The sequence below is a fragment of the Anarhichas minor genome, unplaced genomic scaffold (assembly GCF_050575085.1).
Source record: "Anarhichas minor isolate MPS153535 unplaced genomic scaffold, ASM5057508v1 ptg000010l, whole genome shotgun sequence".
Classification (NCBI taxonomy): Eukaryota; Metazoa; Chordata; class Actinopteri; order Perciformes; family Anarhichadidae; genus Anarhichas; species Anarhichas minor.
The window spans coordinates 7,260,316-7,282,346 of NW_027466456.1; the positions used below are offsets into that span (position 1 = coordinate 7,260,316).

The window sequence follows — 22,031 nt, forward strand, 5'->3', positions numbered from 1 at the left end:
AGCTCAGGGCTCTTCTGTTTGTAGTAATACTATAAAGCCTCTCTGGTATTTTCACAGAATTACTGGGGTTCAAATGAGAATATCTTTTCAAGAGTTTGTAGAATACAAAAACTACTGGAAGTGTTTCATAATTTCAAAATTCCACTTTTTTTTTTCATTCTGTTTATACGTTAAATAGTTTTCATCATTGAACTTCGATACCCTTTGACCACCCATACATGTTCTCTTCTGTACACTCAGTGAGTGGTAAATTAAGAGTAAATCTTGATCCCCTTCCTGATCCCATTTAATCTGGTTTGTGTCCAGAGAGGCCACCCCTCCACCACATCCCTCCTCTCAGCTGGAGGCCTACAGCCTGCACTCAGTGCCAGGGTCTTCGCAGCCATCCTCTCCGCCCCCCTCAGATCCTCTGCTCAGCCAGCTGGTCTACCAGAGAGACACCAGGGATAAACAGACAGACGGGGACCTTGACAGCACACACTCTTCGGCTCTGGAGAGCACAGATGTCCGCTACCTCAATGACCAGCCAGCCCTGGACACCCTGAGGACTATTGGAAACCAGTCGCATCTCACGGGTGTCCGAGTCCCTGCATGGGAGGGGGCTGAGGAGGAAAGCCCTGCAAAAGCACAACTTGGTATGGATAGCCAAGAGTCAAGCCCATGTCTAGCTCCAGCCCCTGGCTCCACACCCCGAAGGGAGAGCACTCCCTCCACCAGCCCAGGCTCAGCTTCCCAGCGGCTGGAGAACCTAAGGCGACATCAGCCGGATGATAAGCTGGAGAAGCTCAAAGAGCGTATTCGAAGGCAGCGGCAACATCTGGAGGAGTCTGCAGAGAGAGAGAAGCTGCTGGGTTATTTGGAACAGCCCATTATGGAAGCTGTGGGGAGTAACAATGCTGGCACTGGCAACATGCCCACAGTCAAAATACGGAAAGTAGCAGCTGCACCGCCTGCACCGATATACAAAGGTACCATCAGTGTAGGATATCTCCCAAACTTAAAATGCTCTCGTTTGTTTGACCTTTTGTTCTAAAAAAAGACATAATGATATGTAAATAGTTTAATGTTTTAGCAATACAAATTATAGCTTTATAGTCAGAAACAGGATGCTACAGCTAACGTCTTCAATCCTTTACACTCCCAGGTTTCAACAGCACTGAGACAAAGATCCGGACTCCCGATGGGAGAGTTTGGAAGGAGGAAGAGTTCCATAACCTCAGCAGAGAAATATACAGAGACCTGTCACGACAGTTTGCTGGTAAGCATAGGACACGCACAGATTCTTAGCAAGCTAATGATTGCACATGAATGCATGGCATGAAAATGTATTGATCTCTCGGAAGCGCAAAAATAAAAAAAATGTATCGGCTGTTTTCCACAAAGGAGTGTTGCATAAACAAAGAGGATTTAGGCTCATGGTCTTTGGTTTATAACATCAGAGATTTTTGGGCTTGTTTTTCAGCCAACTGACAGCTTTTTAGCTTGTCAGTTTGTGTTGCTCATTCTTTGCATTTGTCTTCTGTGCACAGAGAGCACCAGATCAAGACATCAGCAGCAGAGGGAACCAAGAACAGACAAGTCCAAAGAGAGGAGGCCTCCCAAACCAGTCAGGAAGGTCCACAGATCGGCCCCTTCCTCTGACCTTAATGCAAAACCAGGTATAATAATCCTCTTTTATGTCCGGGGGCCAACACACCCTTTGAGTTATTTTCCATTAGTGACAGCAGGAAAGCTAAATTTGTGGAACAATCTGGCTGAATGTTATTATGGGTCGGTACATATGGACCAAAACCAGGAGCTCCAAATGTTGAACTATCGGTGTGCTTAGAAGGCTTTTCCTCAACTGGCTGTGCTGCTCTAGTGTCTGTGAGACAATGAGAGTGATACAGTCTTATCAAGTGCTAACGTTGTTTACATTCAAGCTAATTAACAATAATTAATTATTTAATTTGAATGTAATTGGTGTGATAATGTTGTAAATTCAATAGACAGACTGTAGAAGCCAGTGTTCAAACTACAGTATTGTGTGTTTTCTTTCCCTCTACACGGCCTGTGTGTGTTCTTGTACATGAAGCAGATAGATTGCTGGCTCCTAAAGCAGTGTTAAGACTCTTAATCCCTGAAGAAATGTTCAGTATGTGTGAAATGCAGTTTGTGTAGCATACAGACATAGAGGAATCATAGCCACATACTGCTGTATACTGGGCATAGCAGACCTTGGATAGCCCATTCACAAAGATGCTTCCAAAGGCACACATGTAAACATGATTGCTAGATATCTTTATCTCTGATTCTGTGTAGACCACAGTACCAAAAAAGGTAATCTGGATATCCTGGAAGCTGGTTGTAAAATATACCTCTCCTATTCTCTAGCACTCGTTCACTCTGGGCCTGGTGTCTACTTGAGTTTATTCCAACTTTTGTGCTGTCTCTAAAGTCTGGCTGTTCTCTCGTTGGTGCTGGAACAACACTATAAATAGCCCTCTGAAATCTGTGGCCAGGTTCAGTTGCTCATCCGCCCAGTTACAAACAGCTGCTTAGTTAGTGGATGCACAACTTCATTACCAGGAACTGCACTCCGGTAGAATACAGTCACAGTGAAAAGAGCTCTAGAGATTAGCCCATGTAAAGAGACATTGCTGCTTTTGAAAATGTAATTTTCCAACACTCCTGATCACCACAAATGCAATCCTACACACTCATTGTTCTCTAATCTTTGTGTATATTTATTTTCTGGCAACTTGCTCCGGTGGTGGCATGCCTGCATATGTGCAAACGCATGCAGTCATGTTCCATGAGGTCAACATGAACCATATTGAATTACAATGCTCTCTCCTGGCATGTCATTGTAGCGATTAGCCCTGCGTCGTGGCGGGAGGGCCAAAAGCTGGTAAAGATGGTACTGGGTCCAGTTCCCAGGCTGCCCAGGGGGGAGGACAGATCCCAGCCAGCTGACAGACTGAGCAGAACAGGTGGGACATAGAGAGCTGTACTCTACCCTTCTATACGTGCCGCTACAGCCCTATCTTATGTTAGGCCAATTCATGAGACCAGCAGCCAACCCAGCTTACTTACACAGTCGGGTCTCGCTCGGCTTGATGTACTGTCACTAACCAGCGGGTCAAGATGTAGAAAGAACATAGATAGAAAAGGTGATTGGCTTTAAAGAGCCACTCAAAATGTGTCAGCTTGACATCAAAAATGTCTTCTCTGCATTATTTAAGTTGAGTGGCATGTAGGACAAGATTTGATCACCAAGTGTGAATTACTTGTTACTCTTTTACTCGTCTACCTTCCCCCTCTTCCTTCTTTCAGACATCTTGGGTCCTCATTTTACTTTTATCTGTTTTCTCATGTTGCTATCGAACTTTCACCTCTAAAATTAAACACACACGTCTGTACTCGTTGTTATTACCATGTATTTAGAAGATGTTGTAAAATGCATATATGTAGCCTTTTATAGAGGTTTTGCATGTCTGGGACTCACAGACTGAAACACCTGCCAAAGAATATGAATAAATAAAGAGTCTTTGGCTGCTACTGGTCACACAGCCTCAGACACTCCCTCATAGTCCCAACGCTACAGGGTACCATTGACCGGAAGGAATATAGATTGACTGGCTGTTCTGGTTGGCCGCACAATTAGACATGGCCTGATTTCCAGAGACTACAGAGCAGGGAGAGGCTCACTGCAGCCATGTTCTGAAAAAAAAAAACTGTCAGGATTAGATACTTAGAATCTAGATGGGATTTTTCAATTTGGCCCGGATTAGAGTTTCCACGGCAAGCCTGCCCCACAAGCCTCATCTAGTATGTGTCTAGCTTTTTTAACAGTCACTTGTTGGAACATCCAGTGTATTGTAAGCTGCAAAAACCTGTTTATTGAACATATTAATCATAAATAAACAGGAAAACAGTTAAAAGGATTGTATAGCCTACGGCTAGTTTAAAAAAAAAAAGCAAATTTAAAATGTTCCCTGTTCCATCAAACTAGCTTCCACTTCAAAGGCTTAGTATAGCATTGAACTATTTAGAAAGTGTGTGCTTGTGTTGGTAAATGTTTTGCCCTGTGTCCACCAGCTTCCCGTCACCGCTCCAGCTCAGGCCCACGCTCAGAATCAAACCCACAGCTTCGCCCGAACAGCACAGAAAGTCCTCGACGTGGATTTCAATCCAAAAGCCACTCCACGACCACATCTACACCCTCATCTGCAGATCGGCAGAAGGCTCCAGTGGGTGTAAGCACGGACCTGTTGTCAGCAGACATCCAGGGGATACTTGATGACCTCCAGCTGGAGTGTAAAGCAGCTGAGAGGGAGGAGAGGTCCCGGCAAAGGACCCGGGGAGGGAGCAGCGGTACGAGAGGGAGGGGGGGATCGGGGTCACGAACAAGGGCTTCAGTCTCTGTTTGGGGAAATACGGTGGCAACAGGAAGCTACCCAAGAGGCTGCCGCAGCGCCAGCCCCACTGCACACCAGTCAGAGACTGCGGACACTGGGCAGAAAAAACGACACTATGATGCAGACACCGTTCGCCAATACATTTCCAGGCAACAAGAGGAGAGAAAGAGGCGACGAGCAGAAGAGAAGAGGGCACTGAGGGACGAGGCGGAGAGTAGAAACCAGAGACTGCAGGACCTCTACAGGAAGCAAAGAGAAGCGGCTAAAACAGTGGCCCTTCCTAGCGAGGCGCTTGTGGCCCCCGTACAAAAGCGACTACAGGAGACCTACACCAAACTGCTTCTGGAGGAGGCGCAGCTGGACGAGGAGGCCACACAGATGCAACCTGCTGCTCCTTCTAGTCAAATGGTAATGTACATACGCATGACACATGGTTACTATATATATATATATATATATATATATATATATATATATATATATATATATATATATATATATATATATATATATATATATATATATATATATATATATATATATATATATATATATATATATATATATATATATATATATATATATATATATATATATATATATATATATATATATGCTGTATTGGGTAGAATGAGTAACTAAGTGATATTTCTTAATGAAAATATGTAAGATAAAAAAAGATGTTTTGACATGCGTGTTCACACATGTTCTGCCACAGAGACCGATGTACCAGCCCTCAGGAGAGTCGGACAAAGAGAACAAAAGACTAGAGGCACCGCAGAGTCCCTCGAGCAGCGATAGGTCTTTGAATGACCGGCCACCTCCTCCATTATCCAGGTACACACACACACACACACACAAATCTGCCTGCTCAACTCCATCACTCTCCAAAATAACAAACACTACAATTTGTTGACCGTGACAAACGGCAAACTAACCAGTACAACAACAGCACACACATTCTGGTATCAACTGGAAATAATGGTCCTTAATCCTTATGACGGGTCTGAACCACTTGTAAATAGTTTTGGTACCTAAGCCAAAATTCAAAATAGGAGAAAGTGAATGCGGTGGTGAAACTCTTAAAAGCCACTTTAGATTTATACTCATGCAAGTGGTTGTTGCATGAGGCCCAATGTGTGGGCGAGAAATTCTAGGGAATCATCTGACTGCACCAAACAGAGAAAGTGTTTGTTCCCAGGTGGTTAGCTTTTCAGGCACTTTTACAGTCAGTGCTCCTATTTCAGAGGCATTAAAAGAACTTCTCAGATAATTGACTGGAAATAAAGATGATTGCGTGGTAATGGTTTTACCTTTGAAACGGATCAAATAATAATCTTTCTCTGTGTATTCAGTGATTATAGTTATTGTCATTTAAAGTTTTCATCTAGTTGCAGTTGGCTCCATCCTGTTCATTATGCTCCGTACCATTAACATTTGCATATCAGACTGGTGAAAACATTTCTTTGCATCGTTCAAACTAAAGTTGCAAAAATATTTTTGCTGTCGTACATAAATGTGTTTTTGCGAGGGAGAGCAGACACAAATGTCAAATAAAAGTTGCTTTTACAATACCCCAAATACCCAGAATGGTTTAATTTGAACACAGTTTTAAAGCAAGCCGTTTGCGTCTCTATTTCTCACTCCCTTTAACTTCTCCATCCGTTGTTGCTCTCCCCATTGCAGGACTGATCTGGATATTGGATTTGCCTCTCTGCTTCAGCCTGACCGTCTGAGCCCAGCTGGTCTACCTACGACTGGTCCCAGCAGCAGTGGGTTAGCCCCTTTTGGTGATCATCTCCTCTCTCACCTTCTCAGGCTGGAGACCGCGGTGGCAGCTAGAGACCTCCAGCACACCCAGCGGCCAGCCACAACACCTCCCAACAGGTCGCGGTCCAAGGTGTCCCGCATCGAGGCCCTGAAGGCCACAGCCGCATCCCTCTCCAACCGCATAGAGAGTGAGGCACGGAAGCTTGCTGGGGAGGGCATCAACTATGGTATTGAAACGTCAATGGACGTGGATACTATGAGACCCTCTCAAGCTAACCTTGATGATGGATGCTGGGCAGAAACGGCTGCCCCAGAAAATGATGACGTAGCCTTGAGGATCCAGAGGATTTTGACTAGCACAGGTCATAGTTCATACAATGGCACGGCTCTACCGGGAACAGGCAATCTGCACGCCCTCAGGGGACAGAAAGAAAAGAAAGGCACACACACCAATTTGACGAATCCACAAATAACTGCTGCGGCTGTGACAGGGCCAACTCTCAACAGTTACACACATGAAAGGAGGAGGCTGGTCAACGGGCTGGACAAGGTAGAGAGAGTGGAACAAAGGACAGGGTGTGGATTGATGGATGACAAGGAGAAGAATCGGACAGATCTCCACGACTCAAGTGCCGGTTCCATCAGCGAGGGTCCTCTTCTGAGTGAAGGGAGTTTTTCTGAGGATGAGGCAAGCCCTCCTCACCCCTCCAACAATCGTTGGAGGGGAGAGGCAGCGGACTACTGCGCGGGTCAAAGAAGGGATTACCAGCGGTTGTCAGAGTTCCAGAGAGAGGCAGCGAAGTGCTCGGCCCTCAGCTCACCCTTTGCACAGCATGACGGTAGCAAAGCAGCCTGGGAGGAGCTGAACAAAGGAAGCCCTCTGAGTGTAATCAACATTTTCACTAAGAATCTTCATGGCCATGTTCCAGGTTAGTTGTTGTTACTGAGTATCTATGGGTAAACGTCTTAAAGATATGTAACCATAAGAGCTACACAGAATGTTTATCATAGCAGAACTGACAAACTGACAGTCAAAGTCAAGATCATAAATATTTCTCCTCTGTCTGTTCTCCACCTTGTCCTGTAGTGAGTGAGAGGAACTCTCCCTCTGCCCATTCTTTACGCTCTGCAAATGGTCCCGTAGACGCAGCCGTCTATGAAGATGATTTTGTGTCGTCACATAGCAGCGGAGCCAGTGGCCACTTGAAGAGAGGCTCCAATTCTCGCAGGTAAGCAAAAATAAAAAAACAGAAAAGGTTTTTTAAGTGACCACTGGATGGCATTCATGTCATACAAATGGAAAGCTCATGCAGCCCTTTCAGACAGAAATCCCCCTCTGCATTCTGGAGTTCAGAGATTTCTCCTGACAGGTTTCTTAGAATGAGGAGAAACCGGTTCATTCACTCTCAGACAGATCAACTCTGCCGTTTATCACATGTTCACTCGACATCATTTTTGTTTTGTGACACAGACCCTGAGTTTTATTTACAAGTGATTGGTCATACTTCTTTCTCCCCTCACTATCAGTGTGAACAGCCATTTTGAGGAGCTGATGAGGAGGTCTCCTTATGACAAAAGTACAGGAGGCATCAATTCCCAACATTCACCCTTTCACTCGTCTATACACTCGCCGCATCCTTCCTCTGGTTCAACATCTGGCTCCTCACCCTTCTCCAAGCACTCTACCAGAAAAAGAGGTGAGAATGTACAATTTTAAATAATATCTTGGACGACACCTATTTTTTTTATTTCTATTAAATAAGATCTACAAATCCGTCTGCTGCACAATATAATTACTCCAATCCTCTGCAGGCACAGCATCAGACCAGAGTGATGGCACTCTGGTAGAAGAGCCGAGGAGCTCCTGCTCACCTCCCTCAGAGGCGTTATCCTCTGACTCCAGGAAGAGGGGCTCAGACAAAAGCTCCGCCCACAGCCAGACCAAGAGTGTCCCCTCTAATGACACTATAGGGGAAACCTCAGGGCTTTCTCAACAAAGGTAACAGTCTTCGTCTGACTACATTAAAGGGGAGGTTTGTTACTTTAGGTTTAGTCTAATACTGTAAAACTTTCCTCCTGCAAGGTTTCAATGTGAGCGTTTTTCAGTCAAAGCGTCTCTAAGATAGTAATTTGAAGATGCATCGGTGTTTGAATTGCCCACACATCCAGTTGTCTCTGGTAGTTCCTTCCCTCTTGGTTTTCTGTAACCTTCAGTGGAACACTGCTTTGTGGGACGATCGGTGGTGCTATTGGCTTACATTGGGATATTTCTATGCTGTCCTGTACATGGTAGGTTATAGGTGTTTCTTGTAGGGTCGCAGGATGATTGTATTTCTTTATTTCCTGGAACTTTTGTTTTCACTGGATACAAATTAATATTAAAATTAGCCTGTGAGGCCGCGCTGTAATTCTGCTAAACTGAAATATAATTTAAACACTGGGTCATCTCAATTGTTGCTGTTCCGACCATTCAGAATCCTCCACATGATATATACTGTATCACACAGAGGCTAATTCATCTGGGCATGACTAATCACTTAACTACACTTGGAGAGCCCTAGATGAGGCTGCCAGTCTAAACAGTCCTGTGGCTTGCTGTCCTGTTGAAGGCCTGAGGGTTTAAGCAGCTATGTAGTGCCCAGGAACCAGAGGGGGCTGCATTTCAACCGAAGACAGAAAACACTGGCTATTTTGTTTAAGGGGGCCTGCAGGGTGGTTGGTCGGGTCAGCCAGCTTCACCACAGCTCGGGCCTGCAGCCAAAGGAAAGGAGAGAGGTTTTTTTATTTATTTAATCTCAGCACGCAGTCGTGACATTTGATCTCTCGAATGGTATTCTAAAACCCAGGTGGCAGATTCCCCTTATAGCACCATTTGCAAAGAAGGTTGTTGGTTAACTTTGGTGGTGACTTAGTGTGTTTTCATTTCTTTAGTAACGGCACAAGTATCACTGTAGATCTCAATGAGCTTTGTAGGCTTTTGGCAGATTGCATTCATACCTGTTTCTGTTATAATATATGAATTGATTGTTATCCTTGAAAAAATAAAGGTGCCACAGCCTGCTATCCTTATTGGGGAAGTAAAGTGTATCCTGATCTCTTTAGTCATCCTTGGCATCTGATAGTCTCTGAGCAGCACAATATAGCCATTCATAGTCTGGGCCTCTCACAGCAGGGGTATGCTGCCTCAGTCAGCTCAAGGGTTTGCAGCATGAGGGGCTCTTTCTTTATCATTTGGTTAACCCACTCTGCAAATCCTGTAGCATCCTTTTTTTTTTGCTGCATATGAATTAAAAAACTATTTTGGAATTAGTTTGTTTTAGAAAATAATAACAAAAACATTGTTTTTCTGAATCTCTGTGGTTTTAAAACATCTTGAAAAGTCATATATTTAAGTCTACAAACATCCACTTTCGAAGACTTGTTGTGTGTTTTCAGTATTTGATCTACTTCCTTACCTGCGCTTTTTTTCTTTCTTATTATATTTGTAGTTTGGGTCTTGACAGTAAGAAGTCTCCAGCAGCCAGGCCCAAACAGGCTTCTCCGTCTGGCTCTCCATACCCTGGTTCTCCTCCGGAAGCAGCCTCTCCCGGTGAGCCTGTGAGAAGTGCCTCTCTGGGGACAAATAATCCAAACACAGGCGCCACAGCTCGCAGTGGTAGAGCCGAGCCCAAGACCACAGGTAGATAAAACTCATATTAATATGATGAGCAGCAGACGTTATGTGAAGCAGAACTTCAAGACTGCATGTTCCTTTAGCTGAAGTCACAACTGTAGCGATGAAGACAGAAAAGGTCTGACCCGCTCCACCAACAGACCCTCTTATTAATCTCACCCTCTCCGTTCTTCTTTTTATCTCAGGCGAACTACAGTATTCGCCTGCTGTCTTGCAGCAGCGTATGGCGGCAGAGCTCCAGTACCTGGAGTCCATCGAGGAGTCGGTCCGACAGCTGGGAGACGTGGAGAGGGTGATGGGTGTGTCTGTGGCGCAGCAGGAGAGCGTGTCATTGGCCCAGATGCTTAAGGTGAAGCAAGAGCAACAAAACTGTAGATATACGGTCTTCAAAGAAGCTCCGCCGTGTATTTAGCAGTGTTTAAAGTGTTAAGATATCAACAGTTGTGTTTATTGTTAAACAATGTTTATGAAGCTTAATATTTTGATGATTGACAGCACACACTCTCAGCTTTGCCGTAAGTTATAACATCTGCACTCAATGTCATGTATAATACAAATGGAAATTACACCGTTAAATAATTCCCAATTTAATTTATCGGGGACTTAAATTATTTGTTGCTGCATCACATTTACATGATAAATACTGTAAGTGGGTTGTTTTTTTGGGCCTCCATACATTTAAGTGACTTACTACCTGACTAATGTCTGTATTGATGCACTGTATTGACCTGCTCTCTGAACTCTGACCCCGCAGGCCAGGCAGCAGTGCCACGCGCGTGACCTCTATGAGCTGAAGATCAAGGCTGAAAGGGAAGCCCTGGAGACACAGCTACAGCTGGAGGAAAACAGGCAGAGAGTGGCCAGGGTACAACACACACAACCACACACACAGTCCATCAGTTAGTTTACTCACACAAACAGTATGTATGCATTTGTAAATGATAGCTTTAGTGTTTGCCTCCTCACCTTTTGATTTCTACGGTATGTGTGCTTTTTTCTGTGCATGATGTCCGTGCTTGTTTTTTGTCCAGGCTCATATTGAACTGCAGGAAAACTTGGCGGCAAATCAAAAGGAGACCTTGGAGGGCCTCCAGGAGGCAACTACCAAGTTGATGACTCAACAGGCTGAGGCAGCGCGGTACACAGCTGACACTGCCCGACACATCAAAGAGGTTAGCAATCCCCTGCCTGGAAAACAGCCCGTGTCTTCATTTTGTAACAAAAGCCGATTGATTGTTGAGTTTCAGTAAAGAGATAACAATGCATGCAGAGGACGAAAGGGTAATATCCAGCGTAAGACTCATCAAATCAATCATTTGATTTGTGCATTGTGTTCTTGTCTGTCAGATGACAGAATTGGCACAGTCGCAGATAACAAGAGCTTTGGTTGTCTCCGCTGATGTTTCTGATTCCTCCATGGAGCGGGAAGAACAGCAGAGCTCCTATTCAAAGCAGCGAAAGGACAAAAATGACTCGGACAGGTGACATAAAAACACCTTTTTTTAATTATACATTGCATACTGCCTTCCATTTTGAATTTAGTATCTGTTCTAAATGTTTGGGTCTCTTCTGCGTGCTCTCTTCCAGCTTCCCTAGTGAGGCGTCAAGCAGAAAGACCAGGCCAGAAGAACCGTTGTCTTCGCTGAACAGCCCCAGTCGCTCTGATTCTCTGTCCTTCAGAAGACCAAACCTCAGGTACAACTTAGGCCTTTTTCGTAGCACTAGTTACTCTGATTTCCATTAGATTTGGGGAAGAAAAACCTAATGATGCGAAATCTGTCCTTTGCCTCTTTCCCAGTGGAGGCGACTCTAGCAGTCAACATAGCCCGTCGCAGGCCTCGCCAGAGCACAGAGAACGGACGAAAAAAGAAGCAGTGGAGGGACAATGGAGGAAGGGAGGAGCTGACGAGAGGGCAGAGAGGGAAGCGGGCAGCAGCTCCATAGAGGAGGAAGTTCTAACGGCAGCAAATGACTCCCTCTGCAGCGACAGCATCCCCTCTGCAGTGGACGAGAAAGGTATTGGATGGCAAGCACGGCTATTCGTTTAAAAGTTAACATGCTTTTTTCATGTGTACACACACCAGTATTTCCCTCGTATTCACTTAACTGTCAGGGGCTGCTGTTATATAAATGTAACCTCCACTGTGAAAACCTTACTTTATCCGTATTGAAGCCAAAACTGTGTGTACACAAGGCACCTAAAAATGTTATCTTATCTTATTTTTGACCCTCCAGGAGACAGTACATCAGTGGCCACAGAGAACTCCCTCAAATTTGATGAGTCCATGACAGAGGATGAGATAGAAGAGCGCTCCTTCCGCTCTCTGCTGCCATCTGAGGCGCACCGCCGTGGAACTATGGAGAAGAAGTCCCGCCACCATGAGGAATCAGAGGACGACGGAGCCAATCACAACGCAACATTGGTTTCAGGGGCACACAATATCTTAAAGGTGAGAGCAGTGTAGTCTACAAACATTTGCCAGTATATATATCCATAAGAGTCAGAGATTGATAATAGAAGGTGGGTTTTTGCCTGGATGTTCCTCGTTAAGCATGCGGGTTGTGTCACTTTACTTCTCTTGTTTTCCTTTGCCCCCCTTTTAATCTCATTTTAAACTTTTCTGTCAATCCATTCTAACCTCCTATCTTTTTCATCCCTGTTCTCCCGCAGTCTCAGGATGCAAACATGGCCTTTTCTGGCGGACAGGACAGCTTTTCCCAGTTCACCATGGACATGGTGCGTCAGTACATGAAGGACGAGGAGGTAAGACTGCAGCACCAGAGCTCTCTGCTGCATCTACGGCAGAAAGCTGTCAAAGAGAAGACCAGAACTGAGCTGGCCTGGCTAGAGCACCAGAAAAAGAGGCTGAGGGACAAGGGCGAGGATGACAAAATGCCCCCCATCAGGAAGAAACAGAGGGGCCTTCTGATGAAACTACAGCAGGAACAGGTACATGGGGGGGCAGAAATATAAGAACGTCAAGTGACAGTTAACTAAAGTGACTAACCAGCTTTTTCTCCCACTGTACTGCTGTTCCCAGGCTGAGATTAAGCGACTTCAGGAAGCCAACAAAGCAGCCAGGAAGGAGAGGCAGCTGTTGCTGAAGCAGCAGGAGGAGATTGAGCGGATGAGAAACTCTACACTCCGACTGAAAGAGCGTCTCAAATATGCTGGGGATGAAGAGCCACCTGTGAGTAGTGCAACAGTCACTAATCACCAGGGTTGGGTAGAGTTTGAAGAATTACAATGCCAGTACCCTTAAAGTGATAGCGATACTAAAAGAGAGCTTCATTCGATACCCATCCTGTGAATGGATGGTTGCGTATGCGTAGTTGTTGATGGAATCAAGAAATAAAGAATACTTATAACTGTAGAACATGCTGCCATGTTCCTCTAAAGCATTTTTTATTGTTGTTGTAATTTGCTTCACTAATACTTGGCCTGTCTGCATGTCCATTCATCCCTCCCCCAGGAGACTCCTGTGTCAGAAACCCCCGTGTCCGAGGCAGCCTCCCCCAACATGAGTCACCCGGACGATACCCGCAGCCCCTCTCCCTCGCTCTCCATCTCTGGAAGTGAGACCAGCAGCATCATGCAGAAGCTCAAGAAGATGCGCTCTCACATGGATGACAAGTAAAGACTTTAATTTTCCGATATAAATTGAGTTCTCTCTGCTTACTGACAATCTGACAAAGTGTATTATCAGGAGTCATCATCCCTTATCACCTGCTGCCTTGGTCTGGCCCCTGATCACATAACACAGAGTATATGTTCATACAGACTTTGATCTGTTGTTACTATTTCCTTGCATAACACACTGTTTACACTTAGCCAGAAGTAGGGCTTTTATTAAAATTGGTAACGCTTAGTTTAGATGTGTTTTACAGCCGAGTGATTTTGCATTAAGAGTCATGGTGTGCTTTTTACGAAAGTGCCATTTCGTAATCATTCTACCACGATAAGTCAGAAATGTTCTAATTCTATACATAGGGTCTTTACTTAACTAATAGAAACTAATCAGTGCATGCCATCTTTCTTCTGCTGTCTAACATGCTGTGGCTGTGTGAATGTGAAGATAAGCATGCTCCATGTTGTTCTCCCTTTAAACTAGACAAGAATCCAGAATCTCTCTGCTACAATGCCTCCCTTAACTTCAGAGGCATGCAACCTAACAGTACTTTGTAGGAGGGTCTACGTACCAGTTATCTGTTGCCGTCTTAAACAAATGTTTTAAAGCAAGAACATCAGACAATATTTAACCGTCTTAAATAATTGTAACGCTGTAATACTGCGTCTTTCAATAGCAGAAGCACGCTTATTTTACAGAAAAGGCAAACATCGGTTGTGCATTTCCATCATTTTGATTACACCCACTTCCTGTCGTGTTGACAAGTAACTGCATGTGTTTGGCGCTCCTGTACGTCCTCCAGGGTTTTCGACTGGGCCAACAACTTTGGTCAGGTGATTGGAGAGCCTCTCATGACCGCGTAGCTCCAACAAGTGGGTTAATTGTTCTGGGGTTTAGGATTTATAACTCTGCTATTAATCACAGGCCTTCCATGGTAGCTTTCAACATTTCTTGGTCTATATTTGTTTAAATTTGTAAAAGCAACATAATTTTGACGCATAATGAAGTTCAAAATCGCCACATTTAGGTTTAGATCACTGCAAAAAAATGATGAAGAAGGATCTAACAAAAACCGATATGTGTGTCTGACGATGCATTTACTGGCTTGTATGTTTGCCATTTTAACAGACTACCACTTGTTTCTTCCCTTCCCTTACTCATTCTCTATTACCACTGTCCTGCAAAGCAAATGTACACTATATATTTATCTTGATGTGACACACTAACACATTTCATCTACGGTTGTACGTGTTACCTCACACTGTCATCAGGGTTACTGATAACTATCATTTAACTCCCTCCATAAGCAGGTTTGGCAGCGATGCACACCTCCAGCAAACCCCCATGCTCGACGCCCACATTTTTGCTAATTTGTTGATGGTTTCCCAAAACATTTAAAAGAAGCCATATTCTTCCAGAAACCTGAATACTGACACCTCGGGTGCAACAAAACCACATTTGCTCATATCACTCTTCTCTCTCTCCCTTTCTCTCTACTTGTCTTTTCCCTCTGCGTCTGTTTTTAATGTTTTTCCCCCTCCTACATTTTGTGTTGTTTGTTTTCCATTCCCATGTTTGTGTGACTCTTCTGACTGTGTCTGTCGCGTGCTTGTGTGTTGTAGACACCGATCTCCCGTCCACTCCTTCCTTTCTGTGTTCACGGCCCACCACTGGGCCTCCCTCAGTGTCTGTCTTCCCAACCTCCACCCTAAATTCCAGCTTTTTATCTACAACCAGTTGGTCAGGTACTGTACAGTGCTCTCTACCTCTTCCCCAGAACCTCCACCTAGCCCTGCCCTGCCCTGCCCCCCCCCCCCCCCCCCCCCACTCCATGGAACATGCTTGTGTTCACCTACTGGCACTGGGAACTTGTAGGGGAGGGACTGTGAATGATGACTGATCGGATGTGTTTGATTGTGTCCGGGATGGAATTGGTGGGGGGGAGAGTTTGAGTGAAAGCATGAAAAGTGCCCAAGGAAGGCTGCCTCGCTGAAAAAAAGCTAACCTTTTGACATGTTCACTCAATTTTTTTTTTTATAGTCATAATAATGTTAGTGTGCGCATTAAAGCATTCTGTTTTAAACAAAATCACAAAGTGGTAACATTGAGAATAACAGAGGTGAGATGAATTCTGGTTAAAGGTTATGTTTATTTTAATAGGTGCCTTCCTTGTTGGATGGGGATCTCAGACTCAACTCTGGGATTTCACTGATTTCTGTGTTGTGTACTTTGTGACTCTTCCCCTCCTCCTTTCTTGCCTCTTGGAGTTAATGCTGCGGTGCATCTCTCTTTAATCTCCTTCATTTTACGGCTGCCGGCTGGTCGGCTCCAGCCCAGTCGTTGATACAAAATGTTTTGAGATTAAACCAGACTCTATAGCTATAGAAATACAGGACGTTTGCAGAGAACAGACCAGCGATAGAGTGGTCTATCTCTTTGATGAGCCCAGTCAATCTTAACTAGCCCTCTTTTATTAGGTAACTGTTGCATAGGATTGGATAATAAGTACAGATGGCCATTGGCTGTAATAGAGTTTGGGAAGGCACTAAAAGCCCCCCCCACCCCCCGTCTGGTTCTTCAGTATCTGGCCTGTCATCAGTATACATTAGGTCAAGAGAAAGGCCTTTAAATTAGATCATGGCTAAATAATACCACACTGTAATGGCACCCGTAGCTGTGGGGGACCACATTTCCCAACAGCTATACCTGACTGCACTTTATTCTGATCGGCATCTGCAGATATATGTGCTTTATGTTTAAGAGACTTCGTGTATTTAAAAGATCATGTACGCTTTGCAAGACAAAAGAACTACGTCTTGTTATCCTCATTGGTCTACTAAATAGACACATTCATACAGATGTAACTGTCTATTTTGTTTAACTGCTGTTTATGTTTGAGGTGTGTGTGTGTGTGTGTCTGCACCCAATCAGCGTTCAACCCCTGGGTTTCAGTCCGATGCATGAATCTGACATCTTCACTGTTGATTTCCCTGCTCTCCTTTTCTCCTGGGTGACATGTCATCACTTAGTGCTTGTTTATTTGATTGGTGCTGATTCACTTCCTTATTTGGATGATTATTCCAGGGAAAGAAATAAGTAAAGCATGTATTGGGTGTGTATGTGTGTGTTCGACAGAGGTTTGAGGTGATAACTGGATGTCCAGGTGATTTGGGTCTGCTTGCATCTGCGATGTCATGTTTTCGTTCCTTATGATAAATATGCCTTTGTCAAACTTCTCTTCTCTCCCTCTTTACTGCTACACTACCTTCTCCCCTCACCACCCAACTTCTTCCTGTCTCCTTCCTCATTTTCTCTCCTTTATCCTCCACTACTTCCTCATCTCCCCGTCCTTCCTACCCTCTCCAGGTTCCTGACAAAGCGGGAGCAGAAGTTAATGCAGAGGCGTCACCATGCTGAGGAGCTGCTGCAGTGGAAACAGCGTCTGGACCAGGAGGAGGCAGAGGTCCGTAGGATGGAAAAGGAGGCCCTGGCTGTATGGGACAGGCAAACACCTCGGGACATGGCGGAGAGCCAGAAACAGGACATCTCCAACATTAGCCCCAGCTCCAGTCACCATCGCAGCTCAGAGCATAGTACTGACGGTGAGAAAGGTGACGCAACATGATCCTAGCTGGTTTTGCCGGGTTTAAAGTCAAAATTAGGTCAATATTAATCTGGAAAAGCTCATGTTTATCTGTTTTACATGTTTTCAGAGTTTGTGAGCGAGGGCGACTGTTCCTCAGCGACACCTGAGTCCAGTATACACACGGAGGGACTTGTGTCCCAGCAACCAGGAAGCCCATCTTCAGTACAACATGTGTCGATCCCTGGAACACCTTTGGCCTCTGTGACGAGCAGCCATGCAAATTACACCCAGGACTTCACTTCAGCTTCCCGGTCACCGAGCAGAAAAGTACGCACAAGTCTGATTTTTCTTTCATTTTTGTATTTCCGTGTTTCGTCCCATCTGTTTGATGGTAGCTGGGAACGTTTTTAGTGTAAATATAGCTACTCTAAAACTGATCTCACGTGTCTGACACAAAGAATTTTGCTATTGTGAACACGCTTCATTCAACTTCATCCAAAGAATTTTGTGTAGATGCTGTTGGGGTTATTTGTAGTCTTTCATTAAAGTATTGAAAATACACAAAGCTTCATGTTGTGTGAGGGACATGCAACGGGGTAACTACACATTTGTTGGTTTATTGTGCATGTAAAATATTAATTCAGGCATGCTCCTATTAGTCCATCTGACTGTGTTGTCAGTAATATGCATTTCTCTTCCGCTCCTCCTCCTGCTGTTTAGTCTCTCCAGTCTCCACTCAAAGGCAGCCACAGCCCGTCTGCCTCTCCTTCCGATGGCAGCAGCAAAACCAAGATGCAGCTTCGCTCCTCGTCCCGGACCGCCAACCAGGCCCGCGCTCAGCCAACTGAATCCCCCATGCCCATGCAGACTGGTGAGTTACCCAATGATTCAACACGCATACACCGAATGTGTAATATTTTTGGGGGTGTATTATAGTTCCTGGTAGTTCTCAAACAAGATAGAAGGGGGTAAAGAAGCGAGAGTGGAAATAATGCAGCTGTATTGCTGGCGCTCTGTAGTCGGGCATAATGCGATGCTGCCAGGAATACTTAATGCAAGCACTTCCCTGATACATAACCTGCTTAGCTGTGTGATAGCATGAGAGAACACTTTGCATTGGACATAGCTACTGCACAAGCAAAGACGGTTCTGCTGGCCCTTCATTGTAGCTGAATGTGTTTTCTTCATTTTCAGGCCACTGTTTAAACCTTGGACTAATCTTTGTAACACTGTTGGTTCATTGTGTACAAGCCAAAGCAACATGCACACTAAATGACACATTCTTTGTTCAGAAAATGTACACTAATCTCAAAAGAATTGGGTTTGTGTTCCGAGTGGGTACAAAGTTGGATTACCCTCTGCTAATCAGAGGTCTGGCACCGGTTTCACATTCTAACTGTGATTTGTCTGTCAAATTTCCCTTCAGAGCCCATTTCGGACCAGAGTGACATAGAGAGCCGTATCAAGGCCCTGAAGGACGAAGTCAGAAAACGAAAGTTCATGGCTTACCAGCTAAAGAAAGAGCAGAAGAAGAGGCACAAGGAGCGCCTGAAGGCACAGGAGGCCAGCCTACTGAAGCAGCTCGAGGTAAGTGTGTATGAGTGTGTGTGTGTGTGTGTGGGCTTCGAGATAGTTATTTGAGTGAATGTTCAAATGTAGTTTGAACATCCAAACAAATGTGGATGATTATGTGATTGTTAATGTGTGTGAATGTGTTTTTATCTACATACTGTAAGCTGATTCCTTCATATCTTAACTTTTATTCTCCCGGTTTCCTTTCAGAGCTATAATAACTTCATTGAGAAAACTAAGGCAGAACTGAAAAAAGAGCCAGACTCCACACCTGATACAAAGTCCCAGATCAAAGATTCCACCTCAATCGCAGAGCAGACCAGCATTAAACCACCTGCTCACAGGTACCAAAAACAGCTGTAAACATGACAACACATCTTATACTAGCATATGAGTTTGAAAAAGATTGGTGTTCAATTAAAAGCAAATCCTTCTTTCTCAGGTCTGAAACCAGCAAAATCTCTCAAAGGACGCAAAGTGATGCTTCATTGGATCACAGTGAGTGATATAATCTTCATAATGAATATGTAATTTTAAATGGGTTTTTTTACACAGATGTTCCAATGATAATGTGACCCTTTCCTATTATTACAGATGCCCTACCTCAAGTTGATCATAGTAGATCCACCTCAGTGCCTGAAGAAATGTCTGATGAGGACCCACCGACAGTCACTCCCACCCCGGTATATGGCAGCCCAGAGTGTCCGCCCTCCAGACCGAGGAGCCGCCTGTCCACAGAGGAACTTTTAAGACCTTCCTCTGAGGAAGCCCAGGCACAGGTGATTGGGGATGAGAACGTTGTGTCCTATCAAAGAGCGGAGATTCAGGATGAGCTGGAGGTGGAAATAAGCTCCACATCAGAACAGTCTGAATGTCTTCTCAAACTGGAAAAGGAAGACCGACTCGACTCCCAAGAGAAGCTGTCTGCATCCAAACATGTTTCCTCTCACATGAGCGACGAACATCGACATTCTCCATCTGTTAGCGTAGAACAGGATAAGAAAATAGAGACGAGGGAAACATCTGAAGCTGAAGAAGCTGTAAAATCGAATATTATCTCCTCCAACAAGTCGCATTCGGCTGCATCCAGTGACCGGTCCTGCTCTCCCAACTCTGTTGCCTTCTCTTCAAAGAAGGAGGCGCCCATAAAGGATGTCGAGGGCTCCTCTCCTATCATAGATGGTTATCATGATGACTTTGAGTCTTCAGTGGATTCTTCACCCAGAGAGGTGCGTCATAGTCCGACACCTGCCTCTCAAATCTCAGTTTCCCCTACAGAGATCAAGGTCTCCCGTAGCAGAGCCACACCGTATGACAGCCATGATGAGGACGAAGAGGAGGAAATAGCTGAAGAGCTGAGTCACCATTCAGGGACTAGTGGAGCCAGCCACCAATCTACGAGACTGCTGGATCTTCAAAACCACACAGAAGACTCCAAACATGACGGCAAGGATGTTGTTAATTCCAGCCACTCGCCACCCGCTTTGCCCGTTGCAGATGAAATGCCAAGTTTTAGCATCGCAGACCGAGTTCTTGTTGGCGGCGTCCAGCCTGGCACCCTGAGATTCAAAGGTCCAACCAGCTTTGCTAACGGCTTCTGGGCTGGCGTGGAGTTGGATAAGTCTGAGGGGAGCAACAACGGCACTTACGATGGGGTGATATACTTTGAATGTGATGAGAGCCATGGCATCTTTGCTCCTCCGGACAAGATTACACACCTGCCAGACAAGTTTGAGATCTACACAGACACCACGGAGGATGAGGACTCGTTCCTTGGTGGTCTGTCGGATAAAGGTGGGGATAAACGTACAACAGATGAGCACACATCCCCTAAACAAGGACAGCTGAAGAGTGAAAATGAAGAAACATCTAACAAGGTCTATAAGTCTGGAGATAAAAAGATAACAGACGAGTCCGTTCACAAGACCGGATCCCACCTCAATTCGCACCATTACAAAGAATCCCAGCCTCCCATTTCTAATGGCAACACTAAGGACATAATGTTGGATTTTGAAGATGCACCAACCACCCTCCTCATCTCTGACTTGGACACGATTGGCCTGGGGAAGCAGACTCGGACGGACATCACTTCCCTTGTTGAGAGAGAAGAGGTAGACTCAAATCACCAGCTGGGTCCTGCAGATCTTTCTCCAGATATCAGGGACGTCAAGAGAGAACAGAAGGACGTGCTGGACACATTCGCAGACAAGCTCCTCAACAACGTTGTGAAAGACACTTTGGCGCAGTTTACTGAGATTAAAAAGGCCAAAGAGCAGAAGATAGAAGCTGCCAACCAGATGAATGGAGACCTGTTTGGTGAAAATATTGAACAAGAAGAATGGTTCCCTTCAGTGCAACAAAAAGACGACCTTCCCTTCTTCCTACCTACAGAAAAAGAAGAGCTGTCTTCTCCAGAGCTGTGTAACCGACTGGTGAGTCTACGTTTCTGATTCTTTACTGACCTGTTACTAAATCTTCCAAAAAACCCTCAAAATATGATTGTGCTGTTCACGATTGGACTGTGGAAACACCAGCATTGACATGATCATGATGCTGACAAACGGTACTTATTGATTCGACCTGCAGAGTCCTTGTTTTCTGTTTGCGCTCAGCCAAAGTCCAACTTTATGTTGACTGACTTTATTGAATTTGGTGCGCTTTGCGGAAAACCTTTTGTGTTTAAGACATCAGTAAGAAAGAATATTGTTAAAGACTAAAACAAACGTGTAAAATAATCATTTATTATGGGACTTGTTCTGTTATGGTGCGGTTAGATGTTCACATGTATGGAAGGTTATTACCTGAAATAGGAAATGAGCATGAAATTCACTTTTTCCTGTATTTCTTTCCCAACAGGAGAGTCCAGTGTTGGGGGCCAGTGGTCAGGAGGAGCTCGCCAAGCGACTAGCAGAGCTGGAACTGAGCCGTGAACTGCTGGAGGAGCTGGGTGACGATCAGGACTGGTTTGATGAGGACTTTGGCCTCAGCTCTCGTAGAGAACAGCAGAGACTCCAACAGAGGGAGGAAGGGAGGCTGGGGGGGCTGGTCTCATCCTCAGGCGGGGAACAGCAGGCTAAGACTCCACCTAGACCTGAGCTACCTCTCCCCCTGCCCCCTAAACTACCCGAGCAGCCTGCCATGGTTGTGCCCCACTCTGCCACAGAGGTGGAGAAGATGGTCCACGCTGCCACTCAGGAGATCTGGGAGAGCTGTGGCCTGGGGAAGGAGGGAGCTCTGACCGTGTCACAGCTGCCAATCCCCAAACCTTCACAAGAGTATCTGGGTAAAGAGGCCAGCAGCCAGGACCCGGAGGACCTCTGCATCCACAGCTACAGAAAGGTGAAAAGGAGACTTGCAAAACATAAAAAAAAAAAAAGTATAACAAAAACCATATAGATTAG

General features: G+C 45.0%; 1 protein-coding gene across 3 annotated transcripts in view; it reads left to right on the forward strand.

The window, feature by feature from the left end:
• cep350 (centrosomal protein 350) overlaps positions 1 to 22,031 on the forward strand; it is a 30,943-nt gene that overhangs the window by 3,890 nt on the left and 5,022 nt on the right. Inside the window, exons 6-35 of one of the 3 annotated variants that reach the window (XM_076087923.1) lie at positions 307 to 968; positions 1,145 to 1,258; positions 1,530 to 1,658; positions 2,853 to 2,972; positions 4,081 to 4,808; positions 5,119 to 5,237; positions 6,087 to 7,099; positions 7,258 to 7,399; positions 7,698 to 7,867; positions 7,983 to 8,169; positions 9,659 to 9,849; positions 10,029 to 10,192; positions 10,598 to 10,708; positions 10,875 to 11,015; positions 11,191 to 11,324; positions 11,431 to 11,538; positions 11,642 to 11,859; positions 12,079 to 12,293; positions 12,515 to 12,793; positions 12,885 to 13,034; positions 13,317 to 13,477; positions 15,095 to 15,217; positions 16,839 to 17,083; positions 17,186 to 17,385; positions 17,779 to 17,929; positions 18,485 to 18,645; positions 18,841 to 18,974; positions 19,073 to 19,128; positions 19,225 to 21,062; positions 21,487 to 21,969. In XM_076087923.1, the coding sequence (XP_075944038.1) occupies positions 307 to 968; positions 1,145 to 1,258; positions 1,530 to 1,658; positions 2,853 to 2,972; positions 4,081 to 4,808; positions 5,119 to 5,237; positions 6,087 to 7,099; positions 7,258 to 7,399; positions 7,698 to 7,867; positions 7,983 to 8,169; positions 9,659 to 9,849; positions 10,029 to 10,192; positions 10,598 to 10,708; positions 10,875 to 11,015; positions 11,191 to 11,324; positions 11,431 to 11,538; positions 11,642 to 11,859; positions 12,079 to 12,293; positions 12,515 to 12,793; positions 12,885 to 13,034; positions 13,317 to 13,477; positions 15,095 to 15,217; positions 16,839 to 17,083; positions 17,186 to 17,385; positions 17,779 to 17,929; positions 18,485 to 18,645; positions 18,841 to 18,974; positions 19,073 to 19,128; positions 19,225 to 21,062; positions 21,487 to 21,969 (8,647 nt within the window). The remainder of the gene's footprint in view (positions 1 to 306; positions 969 to 1,144; positions 1,259 to 1,529; positions 1,659 to 2,852; positions 2,973 to 4,080; positions 4,809 to 5,118; positions 5,238 to 6,086; positions 7,100 to 7,257; positions 7,400 to 7,697; positions 7,868 to 7,982; positions 8,170 to 9,658; positions 9,850 to 10,028; positions 10,193 to 10,597; positions 10,709 to 10,874; positions 11,016 to 11,190; positions 11,325 to 11,430; positions 11,539 to 11,641; positions 11,860 to 12,078; positions 12,294 to 12,514; positions 12,794 to 12,884; positions 13,035 to 13,316; positions 13,478 to 15,094; positions 15,218 to 16,838; positions 17,084 to 17,185; positions 17,386 to 17,778; positions 17,930 to 18,484; positions 18,646 to 18,840; positions 18,975 to 19,072; positions 19,129 to 19,224; positions 21,063 to 21,486; positions 21,970 to 22,031) is intronic. The other 2 variants (XM_076087924.1, XM_076087925.1) reach the window with 2 other exon arrangements.